Source organism: Protopterus annectens, chromosome 8.part1, assembly GCF_019279795.1.
Source record: "Protopterus annectens isolate FY-2018-M chromosome 8.part1, PAN1.0, whole genome shotgun sequence".
In the NCBI taxonomy this organism is placed as follows: domain Eukaryota; kingdom Metazoa; phylum Chordata; order Ceratodontiformes; family Protopteridae; genus Protopterus; species Protopterus annectens.
Genome location: NC_056742.1, coordinates 123,764,914 through 123,780,376, shown reverse-complemented (window position 1 = coordinate 123,780,376; position 15,463 = coordinate 123,764,914). Strand labels below are relative to the sequence as shown.

The 15,463-nt window shown below is 41.0% G+C and overlaps 1 protein-coding gene across 5 annotated transcripts in view; it reads right to left on the bottom strand.

Moving 5' to 3' along the window:
- Positions 1–15,463, bottom strand: part of GSE1 (Gse1 coiled-coil protein) — a 1,449,259-nt gene that overhangs the window by 267,469 nt on the left and 1,166,327 nt on the right. For all 5 annotated transcript variants that reach the window (XM_044081755.1, XM_044081750.1, XM_044081752.1 and 2 more), the window contains exon 6: positions 12,364–12,555. In XM_044081755.1, the coding sequence (XP_043937690.1) occupies positions 12,364–12,555 (192 nt within the window). The remainder of the gene's footprint in view (positions 1–12,363; positions 12,556–15,463) is intronic.

Here is a 15,463-nt window from a genome sequence, read left to right as displayed (position 1 = left end):
GAGGAGCTGTACCAATTGAGTTAGTTGTCCCGTAAGTTGGCGAGTATGGATAGCTTCAGACTGCACTCCATCCTCCCCACAAGCTTTGTTGTAACAGAGATATGGTTTAATGTCACTGAGAGTAACTCAGCAATGTAAGCTTATAATACATTTCTCACCTTTAGACCAGCTACTGTACAGGAGGAAATTAAAGGTGGAGGACTGTCAGACTACATTAAGACTACTCTAACATCCAGACGAGTTGAAGTGTATGACCCATTGGATCTCTTACATGTACAACTCATCATAAACAGGGTGTCGTACCATATCCTTGCAACATATAGGTCCCCCTCCATGTCCCAGGAAACCTATATTACTTATCTCAATGTACTAGAGTCCCTCACTGTTCAATACTTCAAAAGCTAAATTTGAAGAAAAAATAGCTTCTCAGGCAAAGGATAACCACAAAGCTTTCAAATGCTATGTCCAAATTCTCAGAGGAAATACAAAACAATGCACAGAACTTATTGCAAATGGCATCACCCACACTGAACTGGAGGCCATTGTTAACCATTTGGCTGACAGGTTCATCTCAAATTTCTTCCCCCCTCTCCCCCAGATAGTCCAAAGGAAATACCACATAACACAATCCTTCCAACCACTACTACAGAACAGGTCATTAATGCACTTTCCAAGGCCAAAAACCCTACATCGATAGGCCCTGATAACATCCCGTGATGTTTAATAAATAGCATGAAACATGTCCTTTCTAGTCCATTTGAATCACTTTTTAATTGGAGCCTTCAGTCAGGTTTTGTACCCAAGGAATGGAAAATGGCTACAGTCATTCCCCCTGCACAAAAATGGTCCAACCACTGATCTGGGTAAAGTACAGTTTTGTACCTACCATTAATGTAGATGTTCGAGTGTTCACACTGCTGCAGTCATTACACTTGGGTTATCCTGCCATCAGGCGGTCCCGCAGTCGGCCTAAGTTCCAAAGTTTTGGTCCGGTGTCGGTTGCTGTTGCTTCTTTCCTGACGTCAGTGCACCAGGGGTATATAAGATGCATCCGATGCCATTTTCTTCAGTTTTTCTTGCTCCAGAAGTCAGGTGCCCCCAAGTAGGTAGGCAATACATATTGCTAATAAAACATATATAAAAAATAAAAACAATACCTTCAGTTACAAGCAAATACACCACAAAGGTTGTATAGGATAGAAAGGTATAAATAAGTCCAGCTAGGAGAGGGGATGGAGGGAGGGTAACCTGGACTGGAGCAGTGTGAACACTCAAACATCTACATTTATGGTAGGTACAAAACTGTACTATGTTCATCATGTTACACTGCTGCAGTCATTACACTTGGGTAGAATCCCAAAGCTAAGGTTGAGTTGCTGGTCTATAAAGAGTTAGGATTGGCTATGAGGCCCTGCAGAACTGCAGTGGCAAATCCTGCTCTGGATTTAGAGTAAAGAGGCAAGTGGGAATGCTTGGTAAAGGTGTGCACTGAACTCCAAGTTGCAGCCTCCAACATTTCCTTGGTTAGTACTCCTTTGAGAAAGGCTGTTGAAGTGGCTGTTGCTCTGGTAGAATGTGGCCTAATGTTATTAGGGACTGATTTTCCATGCTGTGTGTAGCAGTAACAAATACAGTGTCCTATCCATTTGGAAATAGTCTGCTTTGAGATAGCCTTGCCCTGTGATCCTGCAGCATATGCTACAAACAGTTGCTCAGTTTTCCTGAAAGCTTTTGTTTTGTCCAAGTAGAAGCGTAGCTGCCTGTGTATGTCCAAAGAGTGCAGAAGTTTCTCCCCTTAATTCTGGGGGTTTGGATAAAAGGTTGGCAAATGGATGGTTTGGTTAAGAGCCACACTAGATATCACCTCTGGCATAAAGGTAGGGTTTGTCCTTAAAGAAACCCTGTCCTGATGAAAGATTATAAAAGGTTCCACTGCCATTAATGCCTGTAGCTCTGAGACTCTTTGTGCTGAAGTTACTGCCAGGAGCAGAGCTGTTTTCCATGATAAAAATTTTAGATTGGCTGTATTGGCTGGCTCAAAAGGTGGCAAGGTCAGTTTTTCCAAAACAAAATTGAGGTCCCAAGTTGGTGTTGGTGCTCTCCGGGGCGGTCTTATGTTTTTAGCCCCTCTGAGGTATTGATTTTGCAAGGGATGAGAGAATAAAGGAGGATCCGTGTTGTAATGTGTTGAAATGGCAGAGGCGTGGATCTTAATTGATGAGAAGGATAATCCTTTGTCCAGCATCTCAGTTAAGCATTGTAAAATCTGAGGAATGTTTGGGACAAGAGGGTCAAGGCTTTGAGCTCCAATCTCTTCCATTTTTCTGAGTAAGATTTCCTGGTGCTAGGCCTCCTGGCCTCCAAAATGACATTTATAACAGCTCTAGAGAGAGGTGTTGCCTGTTTGACTAATGAATCTGCCATGCAGCCAGGTTTAGGGTTTTGAGCTGACCGTGCAGGATCTGATTGTTTTGTTGAGTCAGAAGGTGTGAAATTTGAGGCAAAATCCATGGTGGGCCTTGAGCTAAGTTCTTTAAGATTGGGTACCAGTGCTGGTGTGGCCAGTCTGGAGCAATCAGGATCATCTGTGTTTTTTCTTGTCTGGCTTTTAGGAGTACCTTTGAAAGGAGAGGCAGTGGTGGGAAGGCATAAACCTTCAGGCTTTTCCAGCTGAATGAAAGAGCATCCACTTTCCATGCTTGTGTGTGGTAAGTCCTTGTGCAGAATTTTTGTAGTTGGCAATTCAGTGGGGAGGCAAAAAGATATATGTCTGGGCATCCCCATTTTTGCGTTACCATGCTGAAGATTTGTGGATTCAATTTCCATTCGTGAGGGTCCATGATATTTCTGCTTAGATCGTCTGCCAGAGTATTTTTCTTTCCTGGCAGGAATTGTGCTTGCAGATGAACTTGATAAGTTAGAGCTGTGTTCCGCAAGGTCATGACTTGTCTGCATAGGGGATAAGAATGAGTGCCCCCTTGCTTGTTTATGTACCACGTTACTGTGGTGTTGTCTGTCTTTAATAATAATTGTCCTGGATGCAGAAGGTCCTTGAAAGCTGTTAGGGCATTTTGAACAGCCAACATTTCTTTTTGACTGATGTGAAGATGTATTTGGTCTGTGGTCCACTTGCCCTGAATACATTTTCCTGCCATGTGTGCTCCCCAGGCGTAATAGTCTGCCTGGCTGTGGGTAGAGTGAAAGGATGTCCCTTGCTGAGGTGACATGCCTGTGCCCACCATCGAAAACTCCTGTTGTAGGCAGGGAATTATTGGTATTACTGCTTCTAAACTGTGAGAGTGTTGAGTCCAAACACTTTTTAGGTACCATTGTAATTTCTTCATATGCAGTCTGGCATATGGAATTAGTAGTATGCAGGATCCCATGAATCCCAGGGCCTGCAGATTTTTTTCTTGCAGGGAGATGGGACTTTTTTGCCAGTAATTGAAAATATTGAGTCAGTTGTCCTTGTATGTCTGGTGTGAGATAAGCCAACTGGGCCGTTGTATTTAAGCTGGCACCCAGGAATATTATCTGTTCTGAGGGCACTAGTTTTGACTTCTTTTCGTTTACCGTGTACCCTAGAGAAATTAGCAACCTTTTTACAAACGCCAGATGCTTTAGAAGAATGTCCTTTCTCTCTGCTTGAATGAGGCAGTCATCCAGGTATGGATATATTTGAATACCTTTTTGTCTGCAAAATGCAATTACTGGTGCCAGGCACTTTGTAAAGACCCTGGGCGCTGTAGATAAGCCAAAGGGCAGTGCAGAGAATTGGTAGTGCATTGTACCAGCTTTGAATCTGAGGTATCTTCTGCAATCTTGTCTGATAGGGACATGCAGGTATGCCTCTTTGAGGTCCAAAGTAACAAGCCAAGCCTTCTTGCCCAGCATGGGAAGAAGCTGCTGTAGTGTCAACATTTTGAATTTCGGAAAATCCAGGTACGTATTTAGAGTTGAAAGGTCCAGTATGGGTCTCCAGGCTTTGTCCTTTCTGGGGACCAGGAAGAGTCTTGAGTAAAATCCTTGTCCTTGTTCCTGCTGTGGTACTTCTTGAATAGCTCTTGTGTCCATGAGGGCTGAAATTTGTTTTTGAGCCTCTGCCCATTGATTTTGTAGCAGGTTTGTCATTCCTTTTAGCCTCTGTAAAGTGTGAAAGTGGAACCTGTAACCCCGAGACACAATATTCAGAACCCATTTGTCTTGGGTGATTGTTTGCCAATTTTGAGGAAAAAGTGCTAGTTTTCCCCCTAAGGAGGCTGCCAAAAGGGAAGTGCTTGGCATACGAAGGGGGAAGTCATTGGGACTGTTTCCTGTAAGGTTGAGACTTGTCCTCACCTCCTTTTGGGGTTGAGGTACCCCACTGTCATTGTCTGTTAGAGCCTTGGGGTTGAGATCTGCCTCTTGGGTGTCTGTATCTGCCTCTCTGTGGCCTGTCTGACACTAGAAAGGACCAATTCTTCGTAGGCCAATTTCTGCTAAATCGAGGTGGTTGTACCTGTAGGAAATCTTTGACTGTTTGCATAGATTTAGCTTTATCCTCCATTTTCTTTAACACCTCTTCTGCATTAACACCAAACAAGGTATCATGCTGTAACGGAGCATCCAATAATTTTGCCTTAACAAACTCTGTTCTTTTAACCAAGCATGTCTTCGAATCACAGAACCTGTAATTGCGGCTTAACAAGAGGCCTTTAAAGAATCAAAACCACATTGCAGAGTATGTTCTCCCACCTGTTCAACTGCATGCAATAAATCCTGCATTTCTTTATAGTCAGGTGCTTCTGAGCTTGTAAGCATTTTCTGTTTTAACTGAGCCATCAAATACTGTTGGTACTTAAGCATGTGAAACTGGCAATTTAAAGCCCTTACTGCTAAAGTTGCAGAAGTGTAAGCTTTCTTCCCCCATCTATCCAGTGCTCTAGAATCTCTGTCAGAGGGGACTGGATTTTTTGCAATGGAAGCCTTAACTCCTCTGGGACCCTGGGAAATGGTTTCTGGGTCAGCAGAAGGGTTTTTATAAAGAAACTTGTGAGAGTCAAAGACTCTATAATATCTATCTGGCTTGGCTGGTGCAGGGGGCAAAGAATCAGGAGATAAGCTGGATTCAGAGAACACATCATCCACAATATCTAACACAAGCAGAATAGCCAGGGGCCTGTGCTGAGGCAATAAATAAAAGGAAGTCCCTGAGCCTTTTCTTGGATTCTGAATAATCCTGACTTTCCCAATGGAAATGCTCCCTCATGGTATGTAAAATTTTCCCAAAAGAGTAATCCTCAGGAGGAGAGGCTGAAGGGATAGATTCTTCAGCATCAGAGTCCTCATAGGGGGGTAGAGAGTATCCCTGGTCTGAAGAGGAATCAGAGGAAATGGAAACCTGATCAGAGGAATCATAGTCTGTATCCTGCCTAGGCCTTTTCTCAGGAGGGGGATGGGAACCCCTGATTAGAGTAATGAGGTCTTCGGCCACTTTGAGCATCTATTTCTTAGGCATGGAGGACTGTCCAGGAGAATGCTGTACTTGCTTCTTTGTCTTTAATGGAGTTTTTGTCTTGGCTGTTGCTTTAATGGTAAGTTGTGAAGGTCTGAAAACACCCTCAAAAGCCGATGCCTGCTCAGCGGCTCCGGACCCATCTGAGGGATTAGTTTCCGTAGGCCCAATACCTTGAGTTTCCAGAGGCCAAGCTGTTTCCACGTGGGAGTCGGTGGCAGCCTGTGGCTCTGAGGTAGCGGGTGTCAGGGGCTGCGAAAGCACCTCACTGAGAACCGGCAACTGGCCTAGAAGAGGCTTCGTCGTCGGTTTTCGACCTTGGATGCCATTCTTTATCCTTGACTTTGCGTTTTTTTAAGAATTGTGGTCGTCGGTTATTTCGACGGCATTGTATAATTGAACCTTCGGCCAAAGCAGTGCAAAGCAAAATCAAAACGTCATTTTATAGTGCGTTTGTTAAATCTAGCACAAAACCTACAACTAGTGACATCGTGATCAGGGCCTAGGCATGGAATACAGTAAGAGTGGAAGTCCTTATGAGTTATTTGCTTCCCACAAGAAATACAATTATTAACTTTTTCTGACATCGGTCTGAGGCAAGAAAAAAGTTTCCCCAATGGGGTACTTAGCTTTATTGAGGACTTCAGATCTGAAATTCGACTTTGAAAATCTCAGGAGTCGGCCGACTAGCACTTGCAAACTGCTTTTGCTTCGGGCATCGCACAGCAAGAAAGACTGAAGAAAATGGTGTCGGATGCATCTTATATACCCCTGGCGCACTGACGTCAGGGAAGAAGCGACAGCAACTGATGCCAGACCAAGACTTTGGAACTCTGGCCGACTGCAGGATCGCCTGATGGCAGGATAACCCAAGTGTAATGACTGCAGCAGTGTAACACGATGAACTTACCAGCCTAATATGTAAGGCCGTGGCAAGAATCATCATGGACATGATAAACTGAGGACATAGGTAACCTGCAAACAATGGACCTCTCACAGTTCGGCTTTGTTAAAGGAAGGTCATACCTATTAAATCTAGTGGACTTTTCTGAGAGGGCTACCAAAGCAATGGATGAAGTTAAGACTGTGCACACACAGCTTACCTTGACCTGGCCAAATATTTTGATACAATACCCAACTCAGGCATAATAGACAAGTTCACTAATTTAAGTATAAACCCTTTTATCACCTGCTGGATAACGAAATGACTCACTGATAGGACCCAGGAGGTCGAAACAGGTGAGGCCACCACCAGCAAGAGGCCAGTCACTAGCAGAGTCACCTATGGCTCAATACTGGGCCTGCTCCTTTTTGTCATCTATTTCTCTGAAATGAAAGCAAATATTGAAGGTTTACGGCTGACTAAGTCAGGGATCTGCTGGGTACACACATGGACAGTAGCCTACTAATACTGACTAGGGAAAATTTGGCCAGAACATCAAGGAAGTTCCTCAAATCATTTTTGTTATATTCCTTGACATCTTTTACTTCTACCTGAGCTACAGCCAACTCAGGCAATTTAAAGTCTCATCTGAAGGATGGTACAGTCAATAGTGCAACACCCTACATTATGCTGCACTGTCTTCTGATCTAAAGGTGTGTGCTACCTTGAGCCACTGACATTGCTCTGAACCTAGTTCCTCCACTTGACAACTAAGATCAACACCTTTTATAGAAAGTCTACTTAAATAATTCTGGAAATTTTAATACAGCTTTTATGGAGAGTCTATTTTAGTAATCTTTAAGGATACAGCAATTTTAGCTACATTTTATATAATTTTATACTAATACCTTATAGTTGCCACTTATTCTTATTCAACTGTGTTGTATAAACTGCTTGACACTGTAAGCCATATAACTAATGAAGGATAAAGAACAAAACCCTCTAACCACCTTCAATCCTTCCTTTTGAGTTCTATCTTTTCGCAGTGCCCTGTTAATACCCCATACACCTACATCATATCCCCTTCTTCCTTGTCCTCTGTCTTCTACTGTACATAACCTAAGATTCCTACAACCCAGGTCACCTTCTGAACTACCACAGCTACAGATGGAAGTTCTACTTTTAAGACACTGAGACAGTCACTAATAGAGTGTTACATCACACATAAGAGAAAAACAGTCACTGAAACATTCACAAAGAACTGTTGCCTCATTCTAAACAGTTTTATTTTTACAAGTGGGATTTGCTTCCTGGATAAGAAGAGAATTTTCTAGGGTCCAGTACAAACATAACCATTCATTTATCATTCAATAAAGAAACCAGTATATTATAGCTGTAGGTGAATTTTGTTGATGGTTTTGCTACATCTTAAGCTTAAAATGGACAAGTTGTCATCTAATTTAGTTCAACCTAATGAAGTTTAACACACAGCCATTCTTTTCATAGATTCATAAATGTATATTAGGTTGATGACCACTAAGGCTCTTGTAAGCCTAGCTGTGCAACCCAAACATGACCCAGAAAACTGACTTACATAGGGAGTGATTTACTGATTGCCTCTGTATTTCAGAGATGTAGGCACCAGACCAGGGGTGAATTTCTGATTACTCATCCATCAGTCCAAGTTGCACTTAAACAGAGTAAGGAAGGAACTCTGCTTCATATCGACTTGGGAATTATCTGAGAAACATATCTGTCTTATGTTGCAAGGAAAATTTAAGCATTTTGATCTAGTAGTTGTGATGCTGTTTGTTTTGTGGATGTGCAAAAAGTTCATCAAAATAGGGTCCAAGGATGCCCTGTATAATACCAAACAAAAGACAGGGCTTTGAAGCAATCAACATAGAGCACTGTGTTTATTCCCTGTATTCTTTTTGTAAGGAACCTCTGTGGATGTTCCAGTTACTGCATGTGTCTGCTCAGGTACAAACCGAAGGGGAAATTACACTCTATGAAGGGCCTAATGAGGGCTGAGTACAGTGATATGATGATCTCTCTGGACCTACAGCCCTTACTTATAAGTTGAGCTACACAGAAGGATTTTCTTACTACCCTGAACACATGCTGGTCAAATGATAGGTTATCATCTACATGAGTTCCTAGATCCTTGACTAGTGAATCAACTTTTGGGGGTGACTTACTGATGATGTAGTTACTATAATGCATTTCTTGGCACTGAGTTTTAAGCCATGGCTTTGGCACCAAGGATGTGTCTGTTTTAAAACTGTCCAAAGGGTGTTCTTGTCTTGGGCAGACTTAATGACTGCTCCCAATTTGTAATTATCAGTAAATTTGGTCAGCCAGAGGCCTTTGACATTGGCTTTGATCTCCGAGAAGTTAATGCCAAAGAGGAGCGCCACTGGTAACTGGCTTCTTTCTGGAGGTGGCCTCACTGATCCTAACCTCCTAAACTCTTAGGTCCTATCTGTGAGCCAAACAGCTACTTCTGGTAGGTACACAGAAGTTTCTAAAGAGTTTTTTTTATAACAGCAATTCTGTGTAAGCTGCTGTACTCTCAAGGTTTTGAAGTGGCATTGAGTTTTAACAAACCATCTCTTAAAACTCAATACAGTCGAGTACGCCTCCAAACGATTCTGCAGTTACCCCCTACTGACTGTAGGTGTCAAACATTGCTTGTTCATGTTTGCATTAACAACTCCAAAACCATGCTACATATAAAGTATCAGAAGATTTCACCTTAAAGCAAATTTTATGGCAAACACAACTGTATTAATATTTGACCTCTGTTTGATGCAGCTACAGAGATATTGACTATTATTTGCATACTGTTAATTTGTACTGTAATAATTTTCATATTTCTCAAAATATCTTAACATTCAGGTAGCACAGACAGAACTGCATAGCCTCATATGAAAGCTCACAGCTGTAGGAAGAAAATCCTGCTGGCAGTATGTGTATTGCTTGGATTGTTGCTGACATATCATAAGCTATTTGTACAACATTACAAAATTAATATTCACTGCCCTTATTTTGGCTTATAAAATCCGGTTTAAACTATCAAACTTACTGAATGCCACTGTGTAAAGACTAGTTTATCCTGAATAGTTTGCCATTTACAGTTTTCTAGCAACACTTACGGTTCCAGAGATTTGAATACTTGTTTGAACTGTAGAGTGATACCTTTGTTTTTTCAAAGGCTCAAGCCACACCCACTGGAAGCAAAAAGTACACACTCAGAAAAGCTGCACTGGAGGGAATTAGTTAATAAAAGGTGGTTTGTCTTGGAATAGTTCCTAAATGTTACTGGTTTTACTGTGGTTATGTAGTTGATTTTGATTTCAAAAGAGATAGCTTTATAGTTGTACCTTTTCAGGGAGGACAAGACATGGTGGGGGTTGAAGCCTTCTCCCATGTTTTTGAGTAAGAGGTCCAATGTGCTGCAGCCTTTAGTGGGTAAATGCACTATTTGGTCAAGGGCATTTACATTTAAGAAGTCCAGAAATTTGTGCTTGAAGATTTGAGGCCATGTAGGATTCTCAGTCTACACAGGGGTAATTAAAGTCTCCCATGAGTACGGTTATCGATAGGTTAGATGGTGACAGGTCAGATGGTATGTGTCTCCAGTAGGTCCAAGTATGCATTTTGAGCTTTTTGGGACATGCAGAGTGACCTATAGCTGGCTAGGATATGGGTGCGTGACTTCGTCTGTGATGACCTGGATGTGGAGGAACTCATGTATTATCACTTTTGACCAACCCGGAGGTATGCTTGTTATTTATATCCACACACCTCCACCTTTAGTCCTTGCCTGTGTAGTTACTGGTCTAACAGTGTGGAAGGAATTCAAACCTTGCACTGCCAGAGTACTCTCTGCCACTTTAAACCTTGTATCAGTAACTGCAAAGATGTCTATATTCTTCAGTGTGATGAGGGCTTGGAGGGAATGTATTTTTTTTTTATTTAAGCTCCTGGCACTGAGCAGTAACACCTTGAGGTTCAGTTGAGCTGATTATGCTATGTTGGTAGGTTCGTCAATTTGTCATTGCCTAAAAAAGGCACTATGTGGGGTGAATAAAGTTTTAGCCAGTATTTGAAAGCCTAGAGGGGGAAAGGTACAAACCATCTTTGGCAAAGTAACATGGTCTGTTATCTACGTCCTCCAAGGCTGACAAATATTGGATCCCCTTAAAATATCACCAGAAACACAGCCAACTGTTAAACTCAGTTATCTTTTGCTCATATTATGCCATCATCCTCAGTGAAGGTAATATGTTGCTCAATGCTAGGCTCATACCAGCCTGAGACACATAGTCTGAGAGCTCCATAATGTCTCTCTTCACATAGTCTAGGGAGTTTGTCTCAGGTCATTTACACCTGCATGGACTATGATGAAATCATACTGGTGCCTGTGGTTTAATGACTTGAGTGCGTACCTGCATCACTTGTCAATCCTGGCCCCAGATAAGCAAAATACCGTTCTCTTCTCCTTGTTCAGCCCAGTTAGAGGGGCATCAGTATGTCTTACAATGGAGTTCCCAATGATGAGAGTCCTGGGAAGTGTCTTTACTTGCATTAGGAGTCTAGTGTTTGCCTTAATATTAGAAAATTAATGCCACTGTGATTACTAAATGTGAACTGACACGGATTAATTTATTTTGGGAGCTTTTCCCTTCTTCACGTTTGTAGGACCATAAGCAACTTAAAGTTAGGGGTGTGTGGAGGCATAAAAGTCTGGGCATGCCTCTCCCATGAAGATGTATAGAGGGGCTTGCTCTTTTGTAAAATAGAGTTTAGTCTGTATTTTTCATATGGATGAGGTTATAACCAGTTTTTTATTTTGTTGTAACCTTGTCCAAATGTAACCTGATAAGTCATAGTTGAATTTTTGTTGGAACTTACAACAACCAAAATGAGAACTGCCCCCATACCTCTCAGACTTTTGCAGAATGTCCAGATTTTTGCCTCTTATTTTTGGTCTGTATCTCAAAAAAAAATTGTGTTTTTTTGACAAGTCAAAGAGGACTGAATTCACTAAATAATTATATACATTTGAGTTTCAGACTTCATATCCTCAGAAAAATGCATGCTAACACAAATCCTGTTATTCTAGCAACTCTCTGAGTTTATAAGAGAAATATTAAAAATCTGTTCCTATTTTTGGGCCTTTGTCCCACCATTACTTTAAGCCTTGTCCATATTTCTTGCACGAAAAGGTTTACAGTTACATCTCCCCCATGAGATTTTTCCTTTTCTGTGTTAAGCTTTGAACAGTTACTGATATGTTTTAATTTCAGTCACTTCATGTTCTCCCCCCCCCCCACTCTTAGTCCTCTTGTGTTTTTGATGTACAATGATGGCAAATAGAAAACTGTATACTGAATGGTCCTACCACATTATTTGACTATAGTGATGTAAGTGCCACACCAGGCCTCCAATGTAAGTGAGCTCTGCCCAGTCAAAACTTCAGGCTATCAATAAATAAATAAATAAATCAATAAAACAAATAAACATATACATTTAACTTTCCAAAAACCCTGCAAGTGTGGTAAACACATTTAAGACAGACAAAGGGTTGACCAAGTAAATAACGACAGCACCTACAGATGGGCACATAAAATTTGGACAAAAAAAAAACTAGACAATAAGGGCTTTTCAATTTTCTTCTTCCATTTCCATTTATGACTATGAAACAGTAAAAGTATTACGAGATTAGTAACAGCAAAAATGTTAAAACAGGCGCAACAAATTAGTTTACCTAACATTTTTTAAAGCACATTTCTTTGAAATGTATTTCTTACAGTGGTACAAAAAAAAGTGGAAGACATCAAGCTGAAATCACAGTTTATATTTTTTAAAGTTGGCTTTGTAAGTCATCCTAAAGTAATTAATCTATGATTTACTCAAAAGAAAATGAAACAAGTGACTGTAGCTCAAAATGTTTGAATGGTTACTCCTCCAGTATTACCTTTCTGCAGCCAGGCTGGATATACGATCAGGCGGTAGTCCTGAGAGGGAAGAGTGGGAAAGGTCGGATGGATACCTTACTCCAGGTAGATGTAAGTGCATAGTGGAAGGATGAAGTGGGGGTATGCCACTCAGGTTTGGAAGCTGGTAGAATGGTGATCTAAGTGCTGAAAGGCAGTACGAGTCTTCCATTCTAAAAAAAAAATACAATACAGCAATTCAGTTCAGAAATCAATTACACTCTACCACTGAAAACAGAGACATTCAGCTGAAAAAAAAACAAGTAGTGTAACAATTACTGTATAATTCTCTTAACTTCTGAATTACAAAGGTGTGTAACAGTTTTAATATAAAAAAAAACTCTTGACAGTGAAGAGATAAATTCTTTTCATGTCATGATACAAAAACATTTATACTTCTCTGCATTATTCAGCAAAAAAAAAATGAAAACTGCACTCAGATGCTCACACAATTTTCTATCACATTCTGAGTTTTTACCTTATGAACACAGTGAGATGTTTTACATTTCCAAAACACTTAGGAAAAGCATTCCTCATCTGTGTTCTGATAAAATAAAACAAACATTTAGTTCTTTTTTCAGCTGAAGAATGGATTGCTCTGCTACCACTGATACCTGCCTCAGCAACATACTGCGCCTGAGGTCATTTTTTTTAATGCCTCTTTTTTAAGACACTCTGTCAGCTGGTCAATTGTGGAGATCCTGCCCATTTTTTTCCTTAAATGGGAGAGAAATGATTACAGTGCAATCATCACCCAGGCATACATCAGGAGATGTTTGTTATGTTTTCTCTCTGCCGTTCTGACTTGAATGCCCACAAGGTCTTAAGGGGTGGACTAACAGTGAGGAGGTATGAGGAGTTGTCACTTGCTTCTATAAGTGATAGTTACGCTACACTCATAGCACCACACTCCTTGAAGGCATACAGCCCCCATCTACTGCCTGTCACCACTTGGAGCTGTAGGTAGAAGCACATCTTGGAACACATGCCTGTACCTGAAATGTTAAAATTAATCAAACAGCCTTAAATCTATGTAAATAAAACATGCAGCTAGAAGGCTTAGCCTATGTCCTTCGGTGAAAGTAGATTATAGGAAATATAGTAGGATGAACAACACAGCATGAAGTACAGTAGATATGACACAACAACAGAAAGCATAAACACTGACTAATGAAAGAAAGACATGATAGATTCCTATCTCAAAGAAAACACCAACATCCTACAAGTGGGTCTAGCAAAACAAATGGCTGGTCGAATGTCACGGATTAAAACATTATGCAAAGAAATGCATTACAGTGCCCTTTGGGAAAGTGTCCACCCACGCTAATTACTTCATCAGTAAAACACACTTAAGAGATGACCCAATGACCCGATAGTTAGAGATCTGGGAACATATGTAGACAGTAATCTGGCACTCAACCAACACATAGCTAAGATAGTAAGAAAATCATTCTATGTCACCCAACATATAAGGAAGGTTATAGCATCCAGGTCCAAGGAAGTAATCGTACCACTCTACTCAGCCCCTATCAGACCCATCACTGAGTAAAATGCCCCTTTGGTGTGTACCTAGCCAACCACTTGCAACAGCTGAAACACCCTCAAAGGTTTCTCACCAGGAGAGTCCATGGTAAGAATACCCTGTCCTACACAGATCACTTTAAGGCCCTATCTCTGTACTCAGTCTCCCACAGATTACTGAGAGGCGATGTATGCCTATCATTTAAGGCTTTCTCAGATGCAGTTCTGATGGATCTCTTGCACATCCACAAGACAAATACCACCAGCAACACTACAGCCAACAGCAACACTACAGCCAAGGGCCTGCACTGAGTCTGTGACATAAATAGAACCTGTTGGAGGGAGCAAAATGTGTCTCTTTGAATCAGAGTTCATCCCTGACCCTGTTCGAAAGAAACCTTGATCAATGAACGGGAAATTGCAAATTCACCCCCAGCCTGGCCCACCATGTCTCTGACAGAGGTAGGCAGAAAGTAAATTAATCCCCAACTAACATACTCCCCATAATCCTTAGCTGCCTCTTTACTAACATACCTCGCCACATAGGCATACAAGGAACTCAGGGACAAAACTGGGTTGGGTTGCATGGCTAAGTTTGTAAAGACCCTATTGGTCATTAGCCTAGTATGAACCTATGAACCTATAACAAATAAAACAAAAGGTGGTATAATGACCTATGAGACAAGTGTATGGATTAAGAAATAAATGATAATGGAAGAATAATACTGAGATGGATTTAGCCAACAAAAGTTATCTGTTTGCATTTTTTAGTTTGTTCTCGAATCGTAGTCTTGTATTTTAATTTGCAGTTGTGAGAAGGCTGTGTATCTACATTATTCTACACTTCTTTTTCCACAAGCAGAATTAATTACAAATGCGGTTTGAGTTTTAAACCCTGCTGGGCCATAGCCTTGTAGTTTAATTCACAGTGGTGGGTGGACTGTGTACTACTAGCAAACTTGAGCCTTAGTAATTTATTACTGCATTTTTTCCATACACAGTGCTACTGGTAAATTTCTGCATAGTCTGGTGTCCTAAACTATAGTAGAACTTTGGTAGTGAGAGAATTGTCTTTGCTCCAGTTTGTGCTTCAGTGCTTTTACATTTGTTTTATCATTTACCTGCTTAAAAGTTACATTCTATTCCTGCCCCATCCCCCACTAACACATTAAGCAAAAGTTTCTGAAAGAGCTACAATACTGGCTTTTTTTCGACTGGATGAATCTCTAGCTAGCCTGCTTGTTTCTTGTATTTTTTCCAACCATTCCACCATTTTGCTGAGGTGGTTTTATAAGGCTGTGTCTCTGGCCTCCACCCCTTATGGTAATCTGATTTCCAAAGTCCAGAAAAAAGATGATAAAAAAACACCAACCAAACTAATGAGGTCCGATCAAGAAAACAGCAAAAACCAGGTCCACGCTGTAGGTAATACTTGAATAAACGTTAGTACTCCAAAAATAGCAGATGTTTGCACAGGACTGAGCGCTTTCATCACATCCTCAGAATCACGGGTCTATATTAGTTCACCGAAACAGTTGAAGTTCGAACACCATATGTTCG